General features: G+C 54.9%; 1 protein-coding gene across 1 annotated transcript; it reads left to right on the top strand.

Annotated features, from left to right (window-relative positions):
* Positions 1-367: 367 nt before the first annotated feature.
* TMEM121 (transmembrane protein 121) lies at positions 368-19,724 on the top strand. The gene is made up of 2 exons (NM_204539.2): positions 368-501; positions 16,157-19,724. Exon 2 carries the CDS (start codon positions 16,670-16,672, stop codon positions 17,606-17,608), a length of 939 nt encoding a protein of 312 aa, NP_989870.1. The 5' UTR covers positions 368-501; positions 16,157-16,669; the 3' UTR covers positions 17,609-19,724.
* The last annotated feature ends 270 nt before the right edge of the window (positions 19,725-19,994 follow it).

Genomic DNA, 19,994 nt, shown 5'->3' with positions numbered 1-19,994 from the left:
GGGAGCTCTGCCGTGAGGGTCGCCGTGTACCCCCTCCCCATTTTCTGCCGCAGCAGCTGAGTCACCCCTGGGGCGCAGAGCCCGCGGGATGGCCGCAGCGGTCCCGGCGACGGAGCCGGGAGCACCCCCAGCCCGCAGCGACAGCCGCGGGAGGGGTCCTGCGGGATGAGCTCGGTCTCGGGCTGCGGGGCCGGGAGGAGGAAGGGCCTCTGCCGATCGCTGAGGGGCGGTGGGACCGGCCCCCCACCCCCCCTCCCACCCCGCCGCGCCGCTCCGCCCCGCCGCCCGCCCCCTGCGCGCCTCCCGCGGACGGCGGAGCGCGGTGCGGGGCCGGCGGCGGGGCGGCGAGCGGCGGCGGCGGGGCGGCCCGCAGCCCCCGGGCGGCGGCGGGGCTGAGCGGCGGGCGGCCGGCGGAGCTCCGCGGCCCCGGGAGGAGTGGGGGCAGCCGCCCGCCCGCCCTGAGCCGCGGCCGGATTTGCGCGGACCGCAGGCTGCCCGCAGGTAAGGCACCGCAACGGGTGGCTCCGCGGCTCGGCGCGGCTCCGGGCATCCCCGCCGACACCGGGTGCTGCGGCGACGGGTCTTCCCCCGGCGTCCCTCGCAGCCCTCCCCTCGCCTCCCGGCATGGGGGTCTGGATGGGGCAGGATGGGTAGCGGGAGCGGGGAGAAGCCTCCGGTGCTTTTGGAGCAAACTTAGGTCCGTGGGGCTGCCCTCGGCCCTGGGCGCTGCGAGAGCGCGGTGTCCCCGAGGGCACTCCCGGGGCCGCTCGGGGTGCTTCGCCCCACGGAGCGAGTGCTCTCCGATAGGCCCCGGCCGGGGGATGCGCCGTGCTCCATCCCTGCCCTCTCCAGGGAATTCGGGCTCCTTCCAGCTCTCCTCGCGGTGGGGAGCGGGAGGGATGCTGTCCTCGCCGGGAAGGATGCTCCGGGTCCCTGCGTTGGGAATCCTTTCCTCTACGGCCACAGAAAGGGAGAGCGGCACAGCTTTGGGTTCGGCGCTTCCCTCGGGGGGCTGTTTGCTGCTGCCTTCCTCTGCCCGAGCCCACCCCCAGGAGCAGATGCTGGGGCTGTGCGTCGCTGCTTCTCCCGGCTCCATTCACTTGGGCACTGCTGGATCCCCGTGTGCAGCTCCCCCCCCCTTCCCTCCCTCCCCCAGCAGGCTGTCACCCTCCATCGGGCAGCCGGGCTGTGCAGCTGAGCTGTGACTTTGCGTGGGCACGGAACGTGGGTCCACAGCTCTTCTGGAGCCGTGTGGGAGTTGTGCTGAGCCTGGCACGTCACCCGACGACCCCACTGACTGCTGCTTGTCTGAAGGAAGTTGGGATCCTGTGTTCCTCGTGCCGGATGTGCCACTGTCGCACTTATCACAGGGCAGATGGCACCAGGGCTTGTGTGTCCCGCAGTGGGTTTTGCCTCTTTAGCTGTGTGCGGTGCTGTATGGGCAGAGAGAAGCCAGAACCCCTTCAGACTGAGGGAGAAGGGGGGGGGGGTCATATTCAAGAGGAGCTGAAATTTCTATGTCCTCCATAGGCTGTGTCCGTGGGGCTGTGTCTTATGGCCACGCGGTGCAAAATCCTGGCAGCACCCTTGGCATTGTGCCTGGAGGACCCTGAGATATCCTTGGGAGCTGTCGGGTGCTCCTGAGCCCACCATCGTGCCTGCTGCCAGTGCCAGCCCCTCCGTGTCTGCCTGAGCCCCCGTGCTGTGCTCTGTGTGTGTGTGTGGGGGGGGGGGGATGCTGTGCCCTCTGCCCCACAGCCACCCCTGCAGGTGACACGTGTTTCATCCTCTGGGTACCCGGTGGGTGCGGAGGGTGCCCGGTGTTATCCGCAGGAATGCAGGAGGCTCATTGCTGCGTGCAGAATCCTCCCCCAGAAATTCTCTCCTGGCTGTTGCTGATGGAGAATGGAATAAGCGGGAATCGAGGGCTCTCTACAGGTTTTGCTGCAACCAACAGCGGAGAATGGGCTGAACGTATTTCCGTGCTTCCCGATGCGAAGTATTCGCTGTCGGAATGAGGGCTGCCTGCTTGAGCCAGGCTTGCAGGAAATCCCTTCTAGCTGAGACAGCAGCAGGACTTGGAGCCCAAGCCCCGTCCCACTTACCTCTGCAGCTCCCAAGGCTGCAAGTATATAACCATCCGTGCCCTCTGTGACTGTGGCACCTTCTGGTTGATGGAGAAGCACAGAGGGGACCCAGGAGGACCCGGCCCTGGCGGAGATGGGCTGTCCCCCACCTGGGGGGAGCACTGCTGCATCATTTCCCACTCAGACCCGGGCAGCGAACGTTTTCCCCTCGCTGTTTCTCTGCCTTAGCAAGCTGACGGATTGCTGCCGATGCTTTGGTGCGTGCCGTGCAAAGCACAGCCCCTGCGCCTGTGTGCCACGGCGTCGCCGCTTTGCTCTTTGCCAACCCCCCGAGAGGCTGCAGAGGGGCTGTGGATGGAGGCACGGCGTCGTGGGCTCGCTGAGCTCTGTGTTGGGAGTGGGGATTTCTGCAGAACTCCTGGGAGGAGCAGCTGGCAGCTGGGGAGCTCTGTGGCAGAACTGTGTGTGTGTGTGTGTGTGAGTGAATTCCAGTCTAAACGGGAAAGGGAAAACATCCAGAGTTACGGAACTAATGCAAATGGAGTTGGCTTTCATCTCTCCCTGCAGCATCCCGGCGGAAGGCATTTGCATTTCCCACTGTTGGTTTTCCCTACCTGTCTCTTGGAGCTGCAGGGCTCAGCCGGGCCGTCCCACAGCACCGGGGCACTCCCGACGGGTGCACTCCAGCACTTGGAGTGGGGTGCCCACATCCAGGGCATGCAGAGGGCAGCATCGCCCCAGCCAGGTGTGCCCGTCCCTTTGCTCTCCTCCTAGCAGTGGAGGCACGGAGCGGAGCTCGGTGTGCTCCAGCAGCAGCTGTTGGCAGTGCTGAAGCACTACAGCCCTGCAGGACTCACCCAGTGTTTATCAAGCATCAAAGGCGGCCCTTCTAGGCTCACATCTTCATATCAAATAACTCCGAAAATTCCCATCCAGCTTGATTAAAACATCCACTGGGCTCGTTAACGGCACAAACCAAAGGCTGTCTTTCCTCGGGCACCAGCCATTTTTAAGGAGAGGAGCATGCTGAGTGGGTGCAGGCTTCTTTGTTAAAGGATCACCTCTGATGGAGCCTCCCCACACCGCCGGGTCCGATTAATCTCAGGCTTTCCAGAAGGAAATAAATATGTTTTCTCCCTTTATGTTTTCCTCCTGATGAGGGCTCACGGAAGAAAGATGAAAAAGTGAGAAGTGCTTTGTATGGAAAGTTAGATGAGAGGGTGGGGGAGTGTCAAACCCAGGCCTATAATAGGAAACATGTGCTGGTGAAAGCACCTTTCATCTCAAAGCACGCCGAGCGCCGTGCAGTGCATGAATGCACGCAGGAGCTGCAAAATAATTGACAACGAGCTGCATCAGGAGATGGAATCACCACTCGTCCTGGCAGCTGGGCCACCACGGGCACGTCCAGGTAGCAGGGCTGCAGCCCTGTGGGGCTCAGAGTGGTACAGTTGCAGAATGGTTGGGTTGGAAGGGACTGAGCCGCAGCCCCCCACCACATCTGGGTGGTCAGGGCCCTTCCAGCACCTCCGGGAATGGGGCACCCCATCTGGTACCGAGTGCCCCATGTGCTCGGTGCCTGGACCTGTAATGCAGGAACCAGGGGGTAGCAGGGCTCCTCCAATGGGTGCTTATAGCACTCGCTCACTGTGTGTCTAGACAAAGCTATAAAGGAGGGAGAGGGCTGTTAGCTAGGAATGAAACTGCTGGAACCAGCCCTGAAGAGCTTGTTGCTGCATTTCCAGGGAACTGGGAGACTCCTGGTGATGGATGTGACAATGCTGAGGGCTGTCAGCTCGCCACAGCTGGGCATTGAGTCAGGGGACGTGCCTATAACGTCCCCACCGCTTGTGGCACAGACTGAGCATTAACTGTGGTCTCTCGACAGCCCTTGGCTGTTCCCGGGGCTGTCTCCTGCTTACAGATCAGGGTTTGGTTCAACGACTCCAAAGCTGCAGCGGCACAACGCAGCAGCACGGGGGCCACCGAGGTGCCATTTGTCATCACAGTGCATGGCGCCGGAGGGGCTGTGCTGGCCCTGCTCCCACCTGCAGGCAAGGCTGGGGTCAGGACAGCCCGTGCTGCTGTGCTGAGGGGATGTTGAGAGCCAAACACTGTGCTTCTGGTCTCTGTGCTGTGCTTGAGCTGCAGGACTTCCACGCCTGGCAAATGGTGTGGGGAGAAGCGAGGCTGCGGGGATCTCATTTGTTAGGATGCAAATTCTCTCTGATCTTTGCTTCCACCGCATGCAGCACAGTGGGGTCTTGGTCTGTGCCTGAGGCTCTGCAGCGCTGTCATGATAGCAGAAAAAGGCATAAAGAAGAGGTGGTCCTCCTCGGCAAAACACCTCAAAGGAAGCTAATGACACGCTGCTGGCCACGGCAGGAGCACACCACGGCACGTCCTATGCTGGTGATGAGGTGCTGCCCAGCCAGCATGGGGATGGAGCTCCACAGAGTGCTGGGCTGCTGGCTGGAGCCAAGTGCAAGCCACCGACCTCTGTATAAATGCAAGTGCAATGCGGCTTGTGTGGCTTGATGGCACATGGGGAGCGTGCCGGTGACCCCATCGTTGGCTTGCTATTGAAAGTCAGGGAGAATAACTGCACGGTTGGAAATAAAACCAGCTTTTGTCCACTTTAAGACACACTGCAGAAAAATTATGAGGTGTGCAGGTGGTGCTTGACAGACAGAGCAAAGGGAGCAAAAAAAAAAGAGAGAGAAAGAAGAAGGAGTGTGGAAAGGCAGTTAGCTGCTCTACTTGATTTTAAGGGCATGCCTGTTAGCACTTCCAAATGCACTAATGAATGAGTCACAGCTGTTTTAAATAGCCGATTACCTGATTGCTATCTGTTGGCGTAGGGCTGGATGCTCACTCTTAGCTTGCTTTCCCATGGTGCTTTCCTTGAGTTCTCTCTGTGTGTGGAACAGGACCTGCTGGCGTGTGGGGCTGCCCTATGCCAGCAGTACAGGTAGGGATTCTCCTGCATGGAATGGGAACGTGCCTGGGCAATGTGGGCCTCCAAAGCACTGAGGATGTACTAAAAGCTGCTCTCATCTGACTCCATAAAGAATGCTATTGGGAATACAGCAACGTCTCCAGTATGTGAGTAAATATTGGCCTTGAATGAAGTCGCTGATAATGGGAGATAAGTTATCAACAGCTGCTTAACCTACTGCTGCTTCCATAGGAGATAGCGCTGAGCTTTTGTAAGAGGTTAATAGCGAGATGCAGAGTCCATCGCGGTATGAAATGCCCCTGGCAGAGTGCAGTGCTTCATCTCCCACAGGGCTTTGTTGGAGCCTGGGGGCAGGTCAAGGTGAGATGTGTTTGAGGCCCAGGCCTGGCTCTGGGGTGGGTTGAGGTGGCTCCAAAGGCACCGTGCTGATTCTGAAGGTGACCCCAGTGATCTCTTGGCTCCTGCAGGAGCTGGGCTGCCTGCCCACACTCCTGCCTGCCTGCAGTCCTGGCTGCCAGTCCCAGCTCCATCCCACGGCCCCGCTGCCACTCGGTGAGTTGGCTGCGGATACCGGGGTGGCAGCTGCAGTCCTATCGATCCATTTGGGGATGATGAGCCCAAATGGAGGCCCTCAGGAAATCAGGGCAGAATATATAAATCTGGCTACAGACAGGGGATGGGGCTGAAGCAGTTTGTAAAGGGCTTTGGTGGTGACTCCCACAGCCCATTGCAGACCGTGCCTCAAATTCACGGGGAGAGAGAGAGCAACGTTGCACTGAGCCCACCTCCGTGCACAGTGCTGGTGTAGAGAACCAGGCAGGAGGCTCCTATAGCCCAGGGCAATTAGCAGGCAGCTCAGCCTGCAGCCCGCCCTGCCCTGGGCTGGCATCCTGCTTTCCTGCAGGTTAATTTCTGCAGCAGCAGCAGATTTATGTGAGCTTTCCTGCACCCCCCCTCCGGCCCTTGCCCTTCATTAGCATTGTGAGCTTCAAGTGTAGACTGATAGAAACTTAATTATTAAAGATTGTGAGTTCTTGCATTATTGAAGTGTGGACAGCTGGGTGCGCTCTCTGGACCTGTGTACGTTAAAAGCACCCCTGCTGGTGGTGTGGGAGCACCCCCTCCCCCTTACACCAAGGCTAGGTGAATCCTTTATCTGAGCAGCTGTTCCCTGCTGTGGGCTGCAGCACTTTGTTTCTCTTCCAGAGCTGGATTTAGGCTCCTGCTGCCTCCCCCTCTGTGAGCAAGATCCCATCTGTCTGCTGCTCCCCTTCTTTTCTGCACCGTGAGGCTGCATGCCTGCTCTTGGGCTTCCCAGCCTGCTGCCACCATACCCAGTTGTGCTAACAAAGATTTTATTGCTACTCCAGAGCCTTTTCCTGGGCAGCTTCCGTGCAACTCATTTGCTTGCAGGCTCTCTAGCTCCTGGTTTGTTTTAAAGCCTTGCTTTAATCCCTTTGCCAAGTATCCAGCTCCTGGAAGGGTCTTGCTGGAATTCTTCTGAATGGGGCACCCATGGGACATGCAGCATAGGGTGGTGAGCCCCCATCTCATGTGTGAGGGGTTGTGGTGGTGACCCCCAAAGCCCCACGCAGACTGTGCCTCAAAGTCATGGGGAGAGAGCAGCATTACCCTGAGCTCATCTTCCTGCTCAGAGCTGGTGCAGGATTTGTAGTTGCAGAAGAACTCGGCAAAGCAGTGAGGCAGTCACTTCCTTTGGTAAAGGCAAAATAAAGCAATTCAGGGAAAAGAGAAGAAATAAGCAAAGGGAAACGCAGCCGCCATCAAAGGAGAAAATGTTGAAAGAAAGGGAAGAGCTGGCACTGTTACTCTGGGCTCTGGACTTACAAACCTGAGGTCAAACAGGCACTGAGCTCTGGTGGCATAGGTGACATTATGAGGACTCATTGATGTTCATTACCCTTCTAGACCAGGTTCAGATGTCAGCTCAGCATCAAACTGGAGCTGTTCAAAACTGCCTCAGTTTGAAAAATTGCTGGAAAGTGAGGTTTTCAAGTGAATGAATGTGATTTTTGTGGCACCTGCCTTCCTCAGTACTGTTAGATCGTTCAAGATCAAAGATCAGAAAGGAGGTACTGGGCCCGCAAGCCAGGCTGTACAGCCAGAAGCTGGAGAGCAAGAATTGTTTGCTTGTGAGGAAGGGAATGGCGTTGTTCCACACACCCATAGAAATGCAGAATGGCTGAGGTTGGAAGGGACCTTAAAGCCCACCCAACCCATGCCATGAACTGATTGCCACCCACCAGATCAGGCTGTCCAGGGCCCCATCCAACCTGACCTTGGGCACCCCTGGGGCATGCACTGCCTCGCTGGGAGCTGGCAGTTATGCTGGGATGGTGGAAGCGCTGGGTGATAGTGGGGTGCTACTGGAAATCAGGTGAAACGTTGGAGGAAAGCTTTCGAATTGGCCGAGTGCAATCTGCCACCAGTGGCTTGTAGTGGTCTTCTGCATCATGTCACTGTGCTTAATGCAAAGTGTCTGTGAGCCGTTGCTGGGTGGAATTCTCTGTCAGCCAGCTGTCAGACTTAATTGTCTTGGCCTGTAAAATGTCTTGCATGTAAGTAAATGGAAAAGAGTAGAGCCCATAAGAGGGCCAGCGTGTGGCACATCGGTGATATTTATAGGCTTCTCCGTGGTACTCATCACCATGCAGCTGTGAAGGTCGATGCAGATAGCTGTGGAGAAACACCATGTGTGGTTCAATTAAAACATGTGTGGGGTGATATGGGGCCACGGGGCAGTGGGGACAGGGACTGGCAGAGCCTTGTGAGATCTTTCCTCCTCTGGGGTCATCTGTTTCTCCCCCATCTTCTATCGGAGCTCAACTCTCTCTGAGGGTTGGAGGCACTCGGTGAGAGCTGCTCTTGGCTCTTACAACTCCATTCAAGAGCTCTTCTTGCACAGCAAATACATTGAGTCTCTTCTGCTCTGGGACTCACATGCTTATTAAGCTTTCTGCAGCGGAAAAAAGGTTGTGAGGCAATTCAGCTTGCTAGCTAGGTCATGAATCTGTGTATATGTTATGAATGGCAACCGTATTCATGTGCCCTGGGCTGTGCCCAATCATATCAGGCAGTAATACAAGTCAGGATGGAAATAAATCTTAATACCAACCACCTTACGTGGAATGAGTGCTTATTTTACATAAAACCTAATTTTAGGATGTCAGGACTGTAGCCGATCCACTTTGTGTCTCCCTGGCTTAGCATAACTACTTATGTATTTATATTTATATATATTTACTAAGCTATATGTTTATATTCACACTCTTTTAATTTTTTTTTGTCTCACTTGCCCTCTCAGCCAGCGCTCTGCACGCCAGCAATCCTTCTCTTCCTTGCGTGGGTACCGTCGTGCCCTGCAAGATGAACACATGAATATTATTAATACCATTTTTAATTGAGGTTATTTCCTTGGGCAGCAGCAGCTGGTGGATGCCAAAGGTGGGCTGCCAGCAAAGCTGAGATCAGCACCGGGGTGCTGGATAGCACTCACTGCAGGGCATTGACCCACCTTGGTAGGAAGCAGAGCAGAGCCTTGGGATGCACCGTGCCAGGGATTCTGGCACTGCCAGAACTCGTACCCACCGGGAGTGCTTGGGGAAAGAAAGCCAGAGCTTTCTAGGGAATGCCCCGAGGGATTCAGGATGTGCTCGGGATTTTCAAGCACTCTGGAAAAAGTAGCAGAAAGCTAGTTGCTTCACTGAGGATTTTGGCTGGTGCTGGAAGCTGGTGGGAAGCGTCTCGCGCTCGTGGCTGCAGAACAAGGCTTTAACCATGAGCCAAGCCCATCTTGGAGGCTCAGGAGCCAGCAAGCAAAGCTTTGGGTTTGGATTGCTATTGCCAGTGTGGTGAAGCCATTCATGAACAATCTGTCTTGGGAGCCCCCAGTGCTTAGGTGAGCCCACAAGCAGGTTCTGTCCAAGTTTTCTTGTCATTTGTCTTCAGTGTAAAACATCAGAGTCTACTGTGGTTGCCTTTGTGCTCGCAGAGACCTGAAGAACAATGAGAGAGCCTGCAGTGATGAACCCGAATGCCTTATGAACGTTACAGCAGTAAGCAAGGTTCTCCATCTTATGTTATAAAATTATTGAGGTCCAACTCCATGCTAGGGTGATCATTTTATGAGGGATTTTCATAACTTTTGAATGCAACAGGCAGTGGTTCATTAACTATTTTTACACTTAATTGCTTTTATCATCCAGAATTATTCCCCGTTAATGATAATAAAGCACTGCTGTGAGGAGGCCAAGCACCGTATCCATGCTGCCTTGTGCTGCTGCAGTGCGGCTCCTGGGAGTGCTCCTTGCTTGCTTCTCTGTTCCTTGAAGATGTTGGCTTGTGGTGCTTCCCTCGCCTTCCCACGAATGCCATCTTTGGTGGCCTTCTGCAGCTCTCAATTGAGGGAACTTGCGTCGTTCGTTCGTTATTTATTAACTCTTTGTAGATGTGTTAAGAGACGTTGCTGGACTTGTGGTGATGCTGGTGAGCTCATCAGCAGTGACTGATGGCCGTAAACAATCTTTGACTGGTTGGGCCCACAACAATTGATTAACTACTCATCAAAGCATCCAGAAACCATTTACAAACCTTTTATGAACTATTTATAAGTGAACTGGGACTGCTTTATCCATCACTGTCCATGAATTTACAGTGGAGGGGAATTGGGAAGAGGCTGGAGCTGTCCTGGTTGATGGTGGAGAATTTCCCTTATTTTGCAATTTAGCTAAGCAGGGGCTGGTGAGCATCCAGCTCTTGGGCTAAACATAGAGCAAAGGATGAGCAGGCTTGCTTGTTGCTGTGCTTCTAGCGGGATAAGATTAAATTACCCATCCCATTCTCCTTCTATGTGTATGCAGGGGGATGCAGAGCCAGAGGCAGCAGCTGCCAGCACAATGCAGCAGGCTGCTGGGTGCTCCTGGGCAGCGTGCCGGTCCCTGCTCAATGGGATCTCAGCATCCATCATCACTTCCAGCAGTCCATCTACTATCTCGCCTGCTGCTGATGCTGTCTAGCAGGAGCCAGGATGCGTGGTGAATTCTGTGGGATGGTGTGGAGCAGATGTGCATATGGCTCTTGCAAGAGGTTCCATCCCTCCTTCCCCTTTCTCTGCCTCCTTCTGAGAAGGCTCAGTGCAGGGTTGCGGGCTAAGCCATGTATATGTGGTGTGGATGAGCCCATGCTCCATGGAAAAGGGGATCCAAGCACTGTGGACAGGCTGATGGTGGCAGGTCCATGTGGCTGCATCTGGTCCATCGTGATGCACAGCCCTGTTTGATTTACACAAGGGGGATTGGTTTTTTTTTTGTAAATCAAACTGTTTGGCAAGCTGTGCAGTGGAAAAGGACCTGGGGGTGCTGGCTGACGTCCGACTGAATGTGAGCCAGCAGTGTGCCCAGGTGACCAAGAAGGCCAGTGGCATTCTGGCTCGTATCAGAAATAGTGCTGCCTGCAGGAAGCGGTCGTCCCTCTGTACTCAGCTCTGGTGACACTGCACCTTGAGTGCTGTGTTCAGTGTTGGGCTCTTTGCTACAAGAAAAACCATTGAGGTCCTGGAGCATGTCCAGAGAAGGGCAACGGAGCTGTGCCAGGGTCTGGAGCAGTGCTTTTGTGGGGAGCAGACTGCAGCATGGGCTACATGCACATGGTGTGCTGCTTCTCATCTTTATTCCTCTTGAGAAGCCTGAGCACTGTGCTGTTCTGAAGTCAATCTAAGGTTTAGCAGCAGAGGGGTGGGAGGAGGAGAAGGGTAAAACAGCCCCCGGGAGAAAGGACAGCTTTTTCAGGCTGAACAAAGCATTTCAGATTGGCTCTGAGCCATTCTTCACAGTTCTTTATTTCGCTCAAAAACCCCACTGCAAATAATTATATGGTGGGCAAAGAGAAATGATTTGTATTGGATTTCCAGCCAAACTGCTGGACCAAAACGAACTTGTCTCTTGGAGATGAGGGATGATGTGGCCCTGCCCTGGAGGTGCCCCACATCTCACCCCCATCCTGGATCCCAGTTCTTGCAGCTCCTGCAGGGCTTGGAGCTGTGGTGTTTGGCAGCTGCAGGGCAGGGCTGGCAGTGACTTGTGTGATGAGTGAATGGCAGTGCCTTCAGGGGGTTGTGGTCAGCAGCAAGAGCTTCCCACACGCGCTGTGATATAAAATGCAAAAAACAAACAAAAAAAAAGCTCAAAAGAGATGATTTCAGAAGTTGGCAACTTGAGTTGGGTTTCCCTTTTTAAAAGCAGTTCCTAGATTGGCCATGTTGGGTCTGCCTCCATCCCTCATCCTCTGAGCATCCCCTATGCCTCCTGTATCACTGTGGGGCGTTAGTGGTTCCCCATCCCTAAACAGCATCTTTCAGCAGCCTGTTAAGCTTTGAGGCAGATTAGTGTTGCCTTACAGCTGTCTGCACAGCAATTTTGCACAGAGATAGCACTGCCTTTCCGAGGGGACGCATCCCATTGGGCCCCTGCGGGTGGTCCCAGGCACTGGGAGCTCTGTGCTGGGATGGCAGAGCACGCAGCACCAGGGGAAGGGGTTTTGCATCCGCGGAGATGCACGGCTACCCAGGGCTGTTTCTGAGGCTGGAAGCCAGGTTTGGAATGTTAATGACAGAGCCTTTCATTTGGGGAGCAACCGCTGTCAATGACCCATTTTTCTTCGTATAATGATCATCATTACTAAGAGGAAAATGAGCGCTGAGGACGGGGACGAACGCGGGCACCGAGGAGAAGGGGAGGCAGAGCGCTACGTGGAGAAATAAACCTTTTGTCCTCGGGAGCGCTGGAAAGATGTCTTTAAACATGCATGTAAATTTGTAACAAATCAGGCACCGCGGCCTGAGACGGAGAACAGCCGTAAATATTTCATCTCCTTGGCACTGAGCTCCGCACAGCAAATTGCTGTATCCCCCCGGGGGTGCAGGCACTGCTCGCTGCTGGGCGGGCGGCCCCTTCCAGTGCTTGTCCTTCGTAGGGCTTTCCTATCACAGCAATGCGTTTTCAGGGTCTTTTTAATGAAGCCAAACGTCTCTGCCAGAGGGGGAGCTTTGGGAACACGAATCCCGCTGTGTTGAGCGTGACCCGGCGCGGCGATCCTGAAGTCTGCTTGGAGAGCTGGGCCTGCTGATGGGTGCCGTGCAGCCTCAGAAATGTTTTGCCTTTAGGACAGGAGTCAGAGCCCAGCTTATTGAACCTGACCCCCAGATGGAGTACAGGGCTCCTCGTTCTGCCCAGAGCTCAGGCTGGGAGCCGTCGGCTGCTTCTAACCACAGTGTTGGAGCATCTCGATAATTCCATTAGATGCGACCCAGGGAAAACCTATGCGTGTGCAATGGATGGGGAGGGTGAGTGCTGATCCCAAGTAATTGGTCTCTCCTGGAACAGCCTGCAGAGCCCCGTGGCTGGGCTCATATGCCAAGGATGTAGCCGGTCAGCTCTGAGTGATAGAAGTCTGCTCTCTGGGCGCTGGGATTGAATTAGACACCAGCAAGATGGATGTTATTGGATTTATTAGATGGTGAGTAGGAGGAAGGCTGAAAGCAGAGGAAGAGAAATGTCTCCCTGCTGACCTTGGGGCTGGCGTTGTGTTTCTTGCAGTGCATCGGGGTGGGTGCAGTGTTTATCTCCCAGGTGGCGTTGGAGCGGTGAGCGCCAGTGTTGCCTCATGGGGGTGCTCTGTGTCACTGCCCACCCCAAGAGTGACTCAGCTCTGGTCTGGGACTGCCACATCCATCACTGTCTGCAGGAAGATGTGCCATAGGAGCTGTGCTGCTGAGCCTGATGGCGGGGAGCTGCTGCCATGGATAATTAACACTGGGCGCCTATTGCCAAAATGAATTCACTGAGTGTGTGGCGAGGCACAGTTCTCTCGATTCTGCAAGTCACCCGGCATGGTGGAGGTTCAGGTTGGATGTTAGGAAAAACCTCTTCCCAGAAAGAGTCATTGGGCACTGATGTGGGCTGCCCAAGGCGGTGGTGGGGTCACCATCCCTGGGGGTGTTGAAGAATGGTAGAGATGTGGCACTGAGGGATGTGGTTTAATGGCACAGTGGGGGTGGGCTGGTGGTTGGACTTGGTGTTCCTGGAGGTCTTTTTGAACCTTCATGATTCTGTGATTCTCCTGTTCTGCAGCTGCCTCCTGTTAACTGGGAGCACGAGCACTGCTCTCAATTAAAGGGCAGGCTGCCTGCCCAGTGCTCTGCATCTCACTCCCTGCAGCACCGTGCAGAGAGGGATGGGGGATGAGGGGGGCACAGCTGTGTGCCTCCAACCAGCACTGCCCAGGCAGAGGGCATAACAGCTCTATAAAAGCTCCTTACTGGTATCTCATTTTTCTCTCCCCTGATGTTGATAACGTGAGGTTATCTGAGGACCTGGCAGTGACTCGTGTGCAAAAGAGCAGCCCTGAACTACTGAACTCAGCTGCAAGCTCTGTGCTCTTGGTGCCCCTGCTCTGCCTTGGGCTGGCACTCAGGTCTGTGCCTGCTGGTAGTACTGAGTACACCGAAGCATTGGGCTCTGCATGCGGATGGAGCGCAGTGGCCAACTGGGTTTGGGCTGTCTCACCAGCTGAGGATGGAGCTGTTGTGCAGCTCCCACCCACAGCTCCCAGGTGTGGGTGGAAGGGTCCCATAGCTCTGATCCACACACCACCTGTGTGGGTGGGTGCCCTACCATGGGCAGGGCGTTCCCATGGTAGCAGCACCACGCTGTGGGTACTGGGGGGGATTTGGGCACTCGGAGGTCTGGGGTTTGGTGCTAATCAGAATGAGATCTTACAAGTGCACTTGCCTTGGAGACACTGAGCAATTCTGCTACCGGAGCCACATGTTTTATTGGGAAATCGTTTTGATAGCATTGAAGCAGAGAATTATAATTTTTGTGTTTTTATTCCAGTCCAAATGACTCATTTGCTTTCTCTGAACACTGTATTTAAGCATCTGAAATGTCTGCCAGGGCTTTTTTCCCCTGTGCCTGTCTAACCTCGCCCAGCTGGGCGCTGTGAGCAGACACAACCCTGGAGGGGGGGGCCACAAGCACCAGGGGCAGCAGTGCAGCATGGGTTTGCTCACTGCTGTGGGCAGGGGCTGCTTCTTCTGGGAACAGTCTGCAGCTCTCTGCCCGTTTTGCTGTGCCTACACGGCAGATTACATGTAATCATTAGCAAGAGGGCTATTTCCTCCTTCAGATACAATTAGTGGGCAGGGCCCGGAAAAAATCTTCTTCAATCTCATTTCCTGCACAGGATGCACTTGAGATGCCTGGGAGGAGGTAGAGCCCCGGGGCAGCTGGCTGCACGACAACCCCGGGCCATGAGCATCCCATGGCAATGCCAGAGGGGGACCCGTGGAGGTGCCCGTGGGGACGTGGTGGCACTTCTAGGGGTGAGCTCTGGGCAGGGAGCGGAGGAGCTGCAGGCAGGAGGGAGGCGGCGGCAGCTCTGCAGGGCGCCTCCAGATTTACACCCAGGAAAGCTGGAATAAATCAATGCAATTAAAGTGCAAATGAAGCTTTAAGCAGTGCGGCATCCTAACTACCTGGGAAGCGCGATGCGTACGCTTCTGCCTCGCTCCCTCCTCTTTTTATTTACAGACAGGATTCAGGTCGCTTCAATAACTTAAGCTAATTTTCAAGAGCTGGGTTCGGGAGGTGCCTGCAGGCATCAGTGAGGATGCAGCGTGGCAGCAGCCCGACTCTGGGGGGGCTCTGTGCTGGGGGCACCCGAGGACTGGCAGCAGGGCCTGCACGGCGCCTCCCCACGTTTATTTACAGGAATTCACTGGGAGGAAAGCATTGGGAATACTTGTCTAAACAAACATTTGCCTCCGACGTGCTCTTGTGGCTCCCTGACAAACTCATTTTCTTGTTTATCCAGCACGTTTCTCAAGCGGCTTCGGAACGTCATTTAAAAATTATGAAGTGGGACTTCCCAGCTAATGACTGCTTAAAATGATTGTTGAAGAACCACCTGTTTGTTGTAATAGTCCTCCGAGGGGACTTGTACTTCCCCATCCCGGTAGGGCGGTCGTGCGTCACTCAGTGTGGAGACCTCCCTGTTTCCATACAGGCAGGGCTGCAAGAGGTGGGGAGAACAACGACTCTTAGAGCACCTGTGCTGGTGTGAGAACCACTGCCCTCCAACAACCACAATCCCTGGAAGGAATAAATGCTGAAAGGGGAGGGGGAAAAAAAAAACACCATTCCCTTTAGAAAGACCTAATTTATCTGGAATTATCCATTCTTGGCTGTAGATCCCCCGTAAAACTTGGCAGAAGTCTCAAAGCAGTTGCAGCAGTGACTATATATTTATTTCTTTACCTGAAAGCCAAAGGAGGATAAAACAGAAGGAACAAGCAGTGCCTGCAAGGTGCCACGCTGGTGAGTGCAGGGCTGCTTGGGGTGCAGTGCCTGACATACTGGGAAGCTCCATGCATGGGAATGCACCTGACCCGTTGGGCTCCTTGCCCAGGTCCTGAGCAAGTTCCTACCTGAGATGTGAGTTTTGCACGCCAGTTGTCCCAGCTGGGGAAGGCTCCACCAACATCAGCAGCTTCTTCACGCAAAGAAAGGCAAGGTTTTGATGTCTTGAGGCTTCTTAGGTTTGGCTTTCTTAGGCTTCTTTCTTCACTACCTGAAAGGAGGTTGTAGCAAGGTGGGGGTTGGTCTCTTCTCTGAGATAACGGTGATGGGATGAGAAGTAATGGCTTCAAGTTGTGCCAAGGGAGGATCGGGTCGGATGTTAGGAAAAATTTCTTCTCTGAAAGAGTGGTGTTGGACTGGGATGGGCTGCCGAGTGAGGTGGTGGAGTCACCATCCCTGGAGGTGTCCAGGAACCGTGGAGATGTGGCACTGAGAGATGTGGGCATGGTAGGGATGGGCTGGAGTTGGACTAGATGATCTTGGAGGTCTTTTCCAACCTTTATTATACTATGAAAAAAGCCACTCAGTGTTAAGGCATGCATGGGCCGTGGTGTTGGGTGTACACCCCTGGTAGGGTGTGTGGGTGGGAGCCTGGCTCCCATTGAGGGGCTGGGGGGGCTGTTGTCCCATGGCACAAAGGGTTCCTAATGCCCGTTCTCTGCCATCTTTTCCAGAGAGACGGGATGGAGCGAGACGTGCACAGGCAGCAGGAGCTCATGGGGTTTGACACGGGCATGGCACGGCCCCACCAGGATCGGTGTGGAGGTGGCTCCCTGTGAGGGCACAGGGGTGCCCTCAATCTAGGACTGCCTCCTGTTCCTTCTCTACCAGCCCGCTTCTCCCTGCTGCCTGATTTCCTGCAACACTTCCAAGGATCTGCGAGAGGCTTTGGGGCCAGGAGCCGGCAAGTGTATTGTCACATGGGGCTGGAGGGTTTGATGACAATGGGCACACAGAGCAGGGATGCTATGTGAGCCCTGGCTGCTGGCAGAGGAAGGTGCCTGGGGCTGCTTGGCTGGCCAGGGGCTTGGGACAGAGCCCCGAGGAGCGGGGCTGCCAGCTGACCTGCTGATCCTCCACAGCCTGCTCCTCGAGTGGGGACACGGCATCCCGTGGTGCCCACACTGATGTCTGCCCACACCTCGCTGGCAGGCCTGCTCCCCTAGTGCCGGCGTGAGGCTCTCACCATGGTGCTGCCACCACCCGACAAGCGCCATGTCTGCCTGACCACCATCGTCATCATGACCAGCATGGCCTTCATGGATGCCTACCTGGTGGAGCAGAACCAGGGCCCTCGCAAGATTGGGGTCTGCATCATCGTGCTGGTGGGGGACATCTGCTTCCTTATCGTGCTGCGCTACGTCGCGGTGTGGGTTGGTGCGGAGGTGAAGACAGCCAAGCGGGGCTATGCCATGATCCTGTGGTTCCTGTACATCTTCGTGCTGGAGATCAAACTCTATTTCATCTTCCAGAACTACAAAGCGGACAAGAAGAACCTGGAGACGGTGGCCAGGAAGGCCCTGACGCTACTGCTCTCCATCTGCGTGCCGGGGCTCTACCTGGTGCTGGTGGCCTTGGACAGTATGGAGTACATACGGACCTTTCGGAAGAAAGAGGACTTGCGGGGACGCCTCTTCTGGGTGGCCCTCGACCTGCTGGACATCTTGGACATCCAGGCCAACCTATGGGAGCCGCACAGGACCGGCCTGCCCATCTGGGCGGAGGGGCTCATGTTCTTCTATTGCTACATCCTCCTCCTGATCCTGCCTTGTGTGTCCCTCAGTGAGATCAGCATGCAAGGGGAGCACATTGCCCCGCAGAAGATGATGCTCTACCCCGTCCTCAGCCTGGTCACCATTAATATCGTCACTATTTTCATCCGGGCCATCAATATGGTCTTGTTCCAGGACAGCAGGGTCTCCACCATCTTTATTGGCAAGAACATCATTGCCATTGCCACCAAGGCGTGCACCTTCCTGGAGTACAAGAGGCAGGTGAAAGAGTTCCCCCAGAACGCCATCGCCCTGGAGCTCCAGCAGAACTCCCTGTCCCACAACCAGACCCTCCACAGCACGCAGGGCATCCCCCACGAGCCATCACCCACCAGCGAGATCCTGGACACATGATGGGCGGTGGCTCAGGGCCTTGGTTCCGATACTCCGTGCTGAGTGGAGGAGAGGTGCTGCTGCTCTCTGGCTGCATAGGTTGAGTGTGAGGGACAAATCCCAGCAGCGAGGGCTCTTCTAGGCACAAAACACCAATCACGTTGTAATTGAGCTATGGAGTGTCCCCTAGACGTCTTCATCTCAGGTATAACCCTAGGAGTCCTCCAATCAAACCAAATGAACTTGTGAAGGACCCAAACCAGCTAATCTTCTCTCTCCCTCCTGCCAGCCTCTCCCCTCCCAAGCAAGGACCGTTGAGGTTGCAACGTCCCTTTCTACTCCTGGAGCACCTCACCTTGACCCCAAGTCCGGAATGAAGCTTTTGTTACTGGAGACCTTTTTACGGTGTGGGGACAGGGCCATGGGTGTATGGGCTGGGGGGAGGGCGGGGTGTCTGAACCAGTCAATCCTGTGATCGTAGATGTCTCATATCCCAATGATTGCGTTTACAGTTAGCTATTTATAACACCTCCCTGGGTCCCCCGTCCCCACGGCAGATGGCAGCGAGGACAGCCCCGTCCCAGCTCTGCTGGGAGCAATACGTGCCAAGCTGGAGCCAACCTCATGCTGGTGTTTTACGGATTTCATTCACTTGAAACGACTCAGCACAATATTTCTATTTTTGGAAGGGTCTCTCTGTTTCGCTCCTGCCCTACGGGCCCCTCCCATGCCAGCACACATGGGCACCGAGGAGGATGGCAATGATGCGTTTCACTCTGGCATCAAGCATTTGTAAAGAGGGCTGCTTTCCACAGCTACTATATTTTTAAAATAAAGTATTTCAAATTTAAAAAAAAAAAGAAAAAAAAAAAGACAAAAAAAGAAGTGCTCGAGAAGGCAGTGGAGAACTGGGAATGGCCCCAGTCTGGCTGTTGGACCATGGGCACGTCCCCAGGTCTCCACTGCCCAAGTGGTGACGAGGGGCTCAGTCCCTGGGTGCGGGGTGGGAAATGAGGGCCAGCGGGACAATAAAAGCCCATTGAGAATGACGGCTTCTTGTGGTCTCTTTTCTGCCACTGGGGGAAGGGGGAGGGCAGCTTGTATGTGGCCCTCATCTCGTGTCATTCTGTCCTGGTCCCCAAAAGCCAATGATGGTTTGCTCAGCTGAAGCGGTGTCCCAAGGGCTCGGGAAGCTCTCGGATCCTTTGGCTTGGGATGGGAGGAAAAGGGGAGGCAAGCAGTTAAACTGCACTGCAAACACACAGAACTGGCTATTTTTGCTTTTTCTAAACCACCCATTTCATTTGCAGGAGACTGGAATGAAATGCCTGCTGCTGTTTACATTTTCCTTCCACATTTTCTCCTGGATGTGCTCCTTGAATTTGACCTAAATCCGCAACTCATTCGAGCCTCCATCTTCTCAATCCATCATGATCTGTCCAAAGCATTTCGCACAGCTCCCATTCAGCTTTCCACATTTAGGAACAGCCGGTCACGTTGCTGTCAAGCTCTCCTCGGGCACCCCATGGCCTCGGGGGGGACTTTGTGGTGGGGCTCCTCTGCTGGGAATAAACCCATGGAGCAATAAAGCGGTGTTGTTGCCAGCGGCCCTGCACACGCAGTAGATGTAGCTGGCTGGAAAAGTTCCTGCCTCCTCTCCCCCAGGAGGAAGAGTGCAGGTGATTCAGAAGGCATTAGCAGAAATTAATTAAATTGCTCAATTTTTCTGGAATACCTATGGAATTATATATTGCGTCTCTACTGGTGCCATTAAAATACGTGCGATTAGCATCTGTACAATTAACTCCCAGGTATCTAATAGCATTCTGTCACTCGGGTAGTTGATTTACGAGCCTTTGTTTGCAGCTCTTCCACCGGTCTGAGCGGAGGGAACCTGCAGGTGCTCATGGGCAGTGCCCTGGGGAGGGCTGGGATGCGGTGTGGGAGAGCAGGTGGCACGGAGCAGAGGTGGGGAAGGAGAGCAGCTTCCCACCCCAAAGCACAGCCCTGAGCGCCCTGGGGTTTCACGCGTGCCTGGTTTCAGGTCTGGCATCCTTGAAGGATAACGTCCGTTTAGGTTACCGATTCACGCGTGCTCATTTAATTCCACCTTAATAAATGTTTTATGTGGTTTTGACATGTTCAGCATCTCAAATGTATTGATCGCAGCAGCCCGAGGAGACGTTATGACCATTACATCGCAGGAAGCATTAAAAAGGCCCCGGCAAGCTGTATCGATTGCCCTCTCCTGCAGTTCCTTGAAGACAAAGAGCAGTCAGAGGGACGAGTTGGGACCGTGGTGTGCCCAGGTGAGCATCTCTGGTGCTACAGCATCTCACGCATTACCCTTCCCAGCAGATGTGCCCCATCCCTGGAGGCATTCAAGGCCAGGCTGAGGGAGCCCTGG

The sequence above is a fragment of the Gallus gallus genome, chromosome 8, assembly GCF_016699485.2.
Source record: "Gallus gallus isolate bGalGal1 chromosome 8, bGalGal1.mat.broiler.GRCg7b, whole genome shotgun sequence".
Taxonomy (NCBI): domain Eukaryota; kingdom Metazoa; phylum Chordata; class Aves; order Galliformes; family Phasianidae; genus Gallus; species Gallus gallus.
The sequence above is the reverse complement of the archived record's forward strand: the minus strand, read 5'-3'. Positions and strand labels throughout refer to the sequence as shown.

Bases quoted from the DNA above. Each gene is read 5' to 3' on its own strand.
- TMEM121 (NM_204539.2), top strand. From the start codon at position 16,670: ATGGTGCTGCCACCACCCGACAAGCGCCATGTCTGCCTGACCACCATC.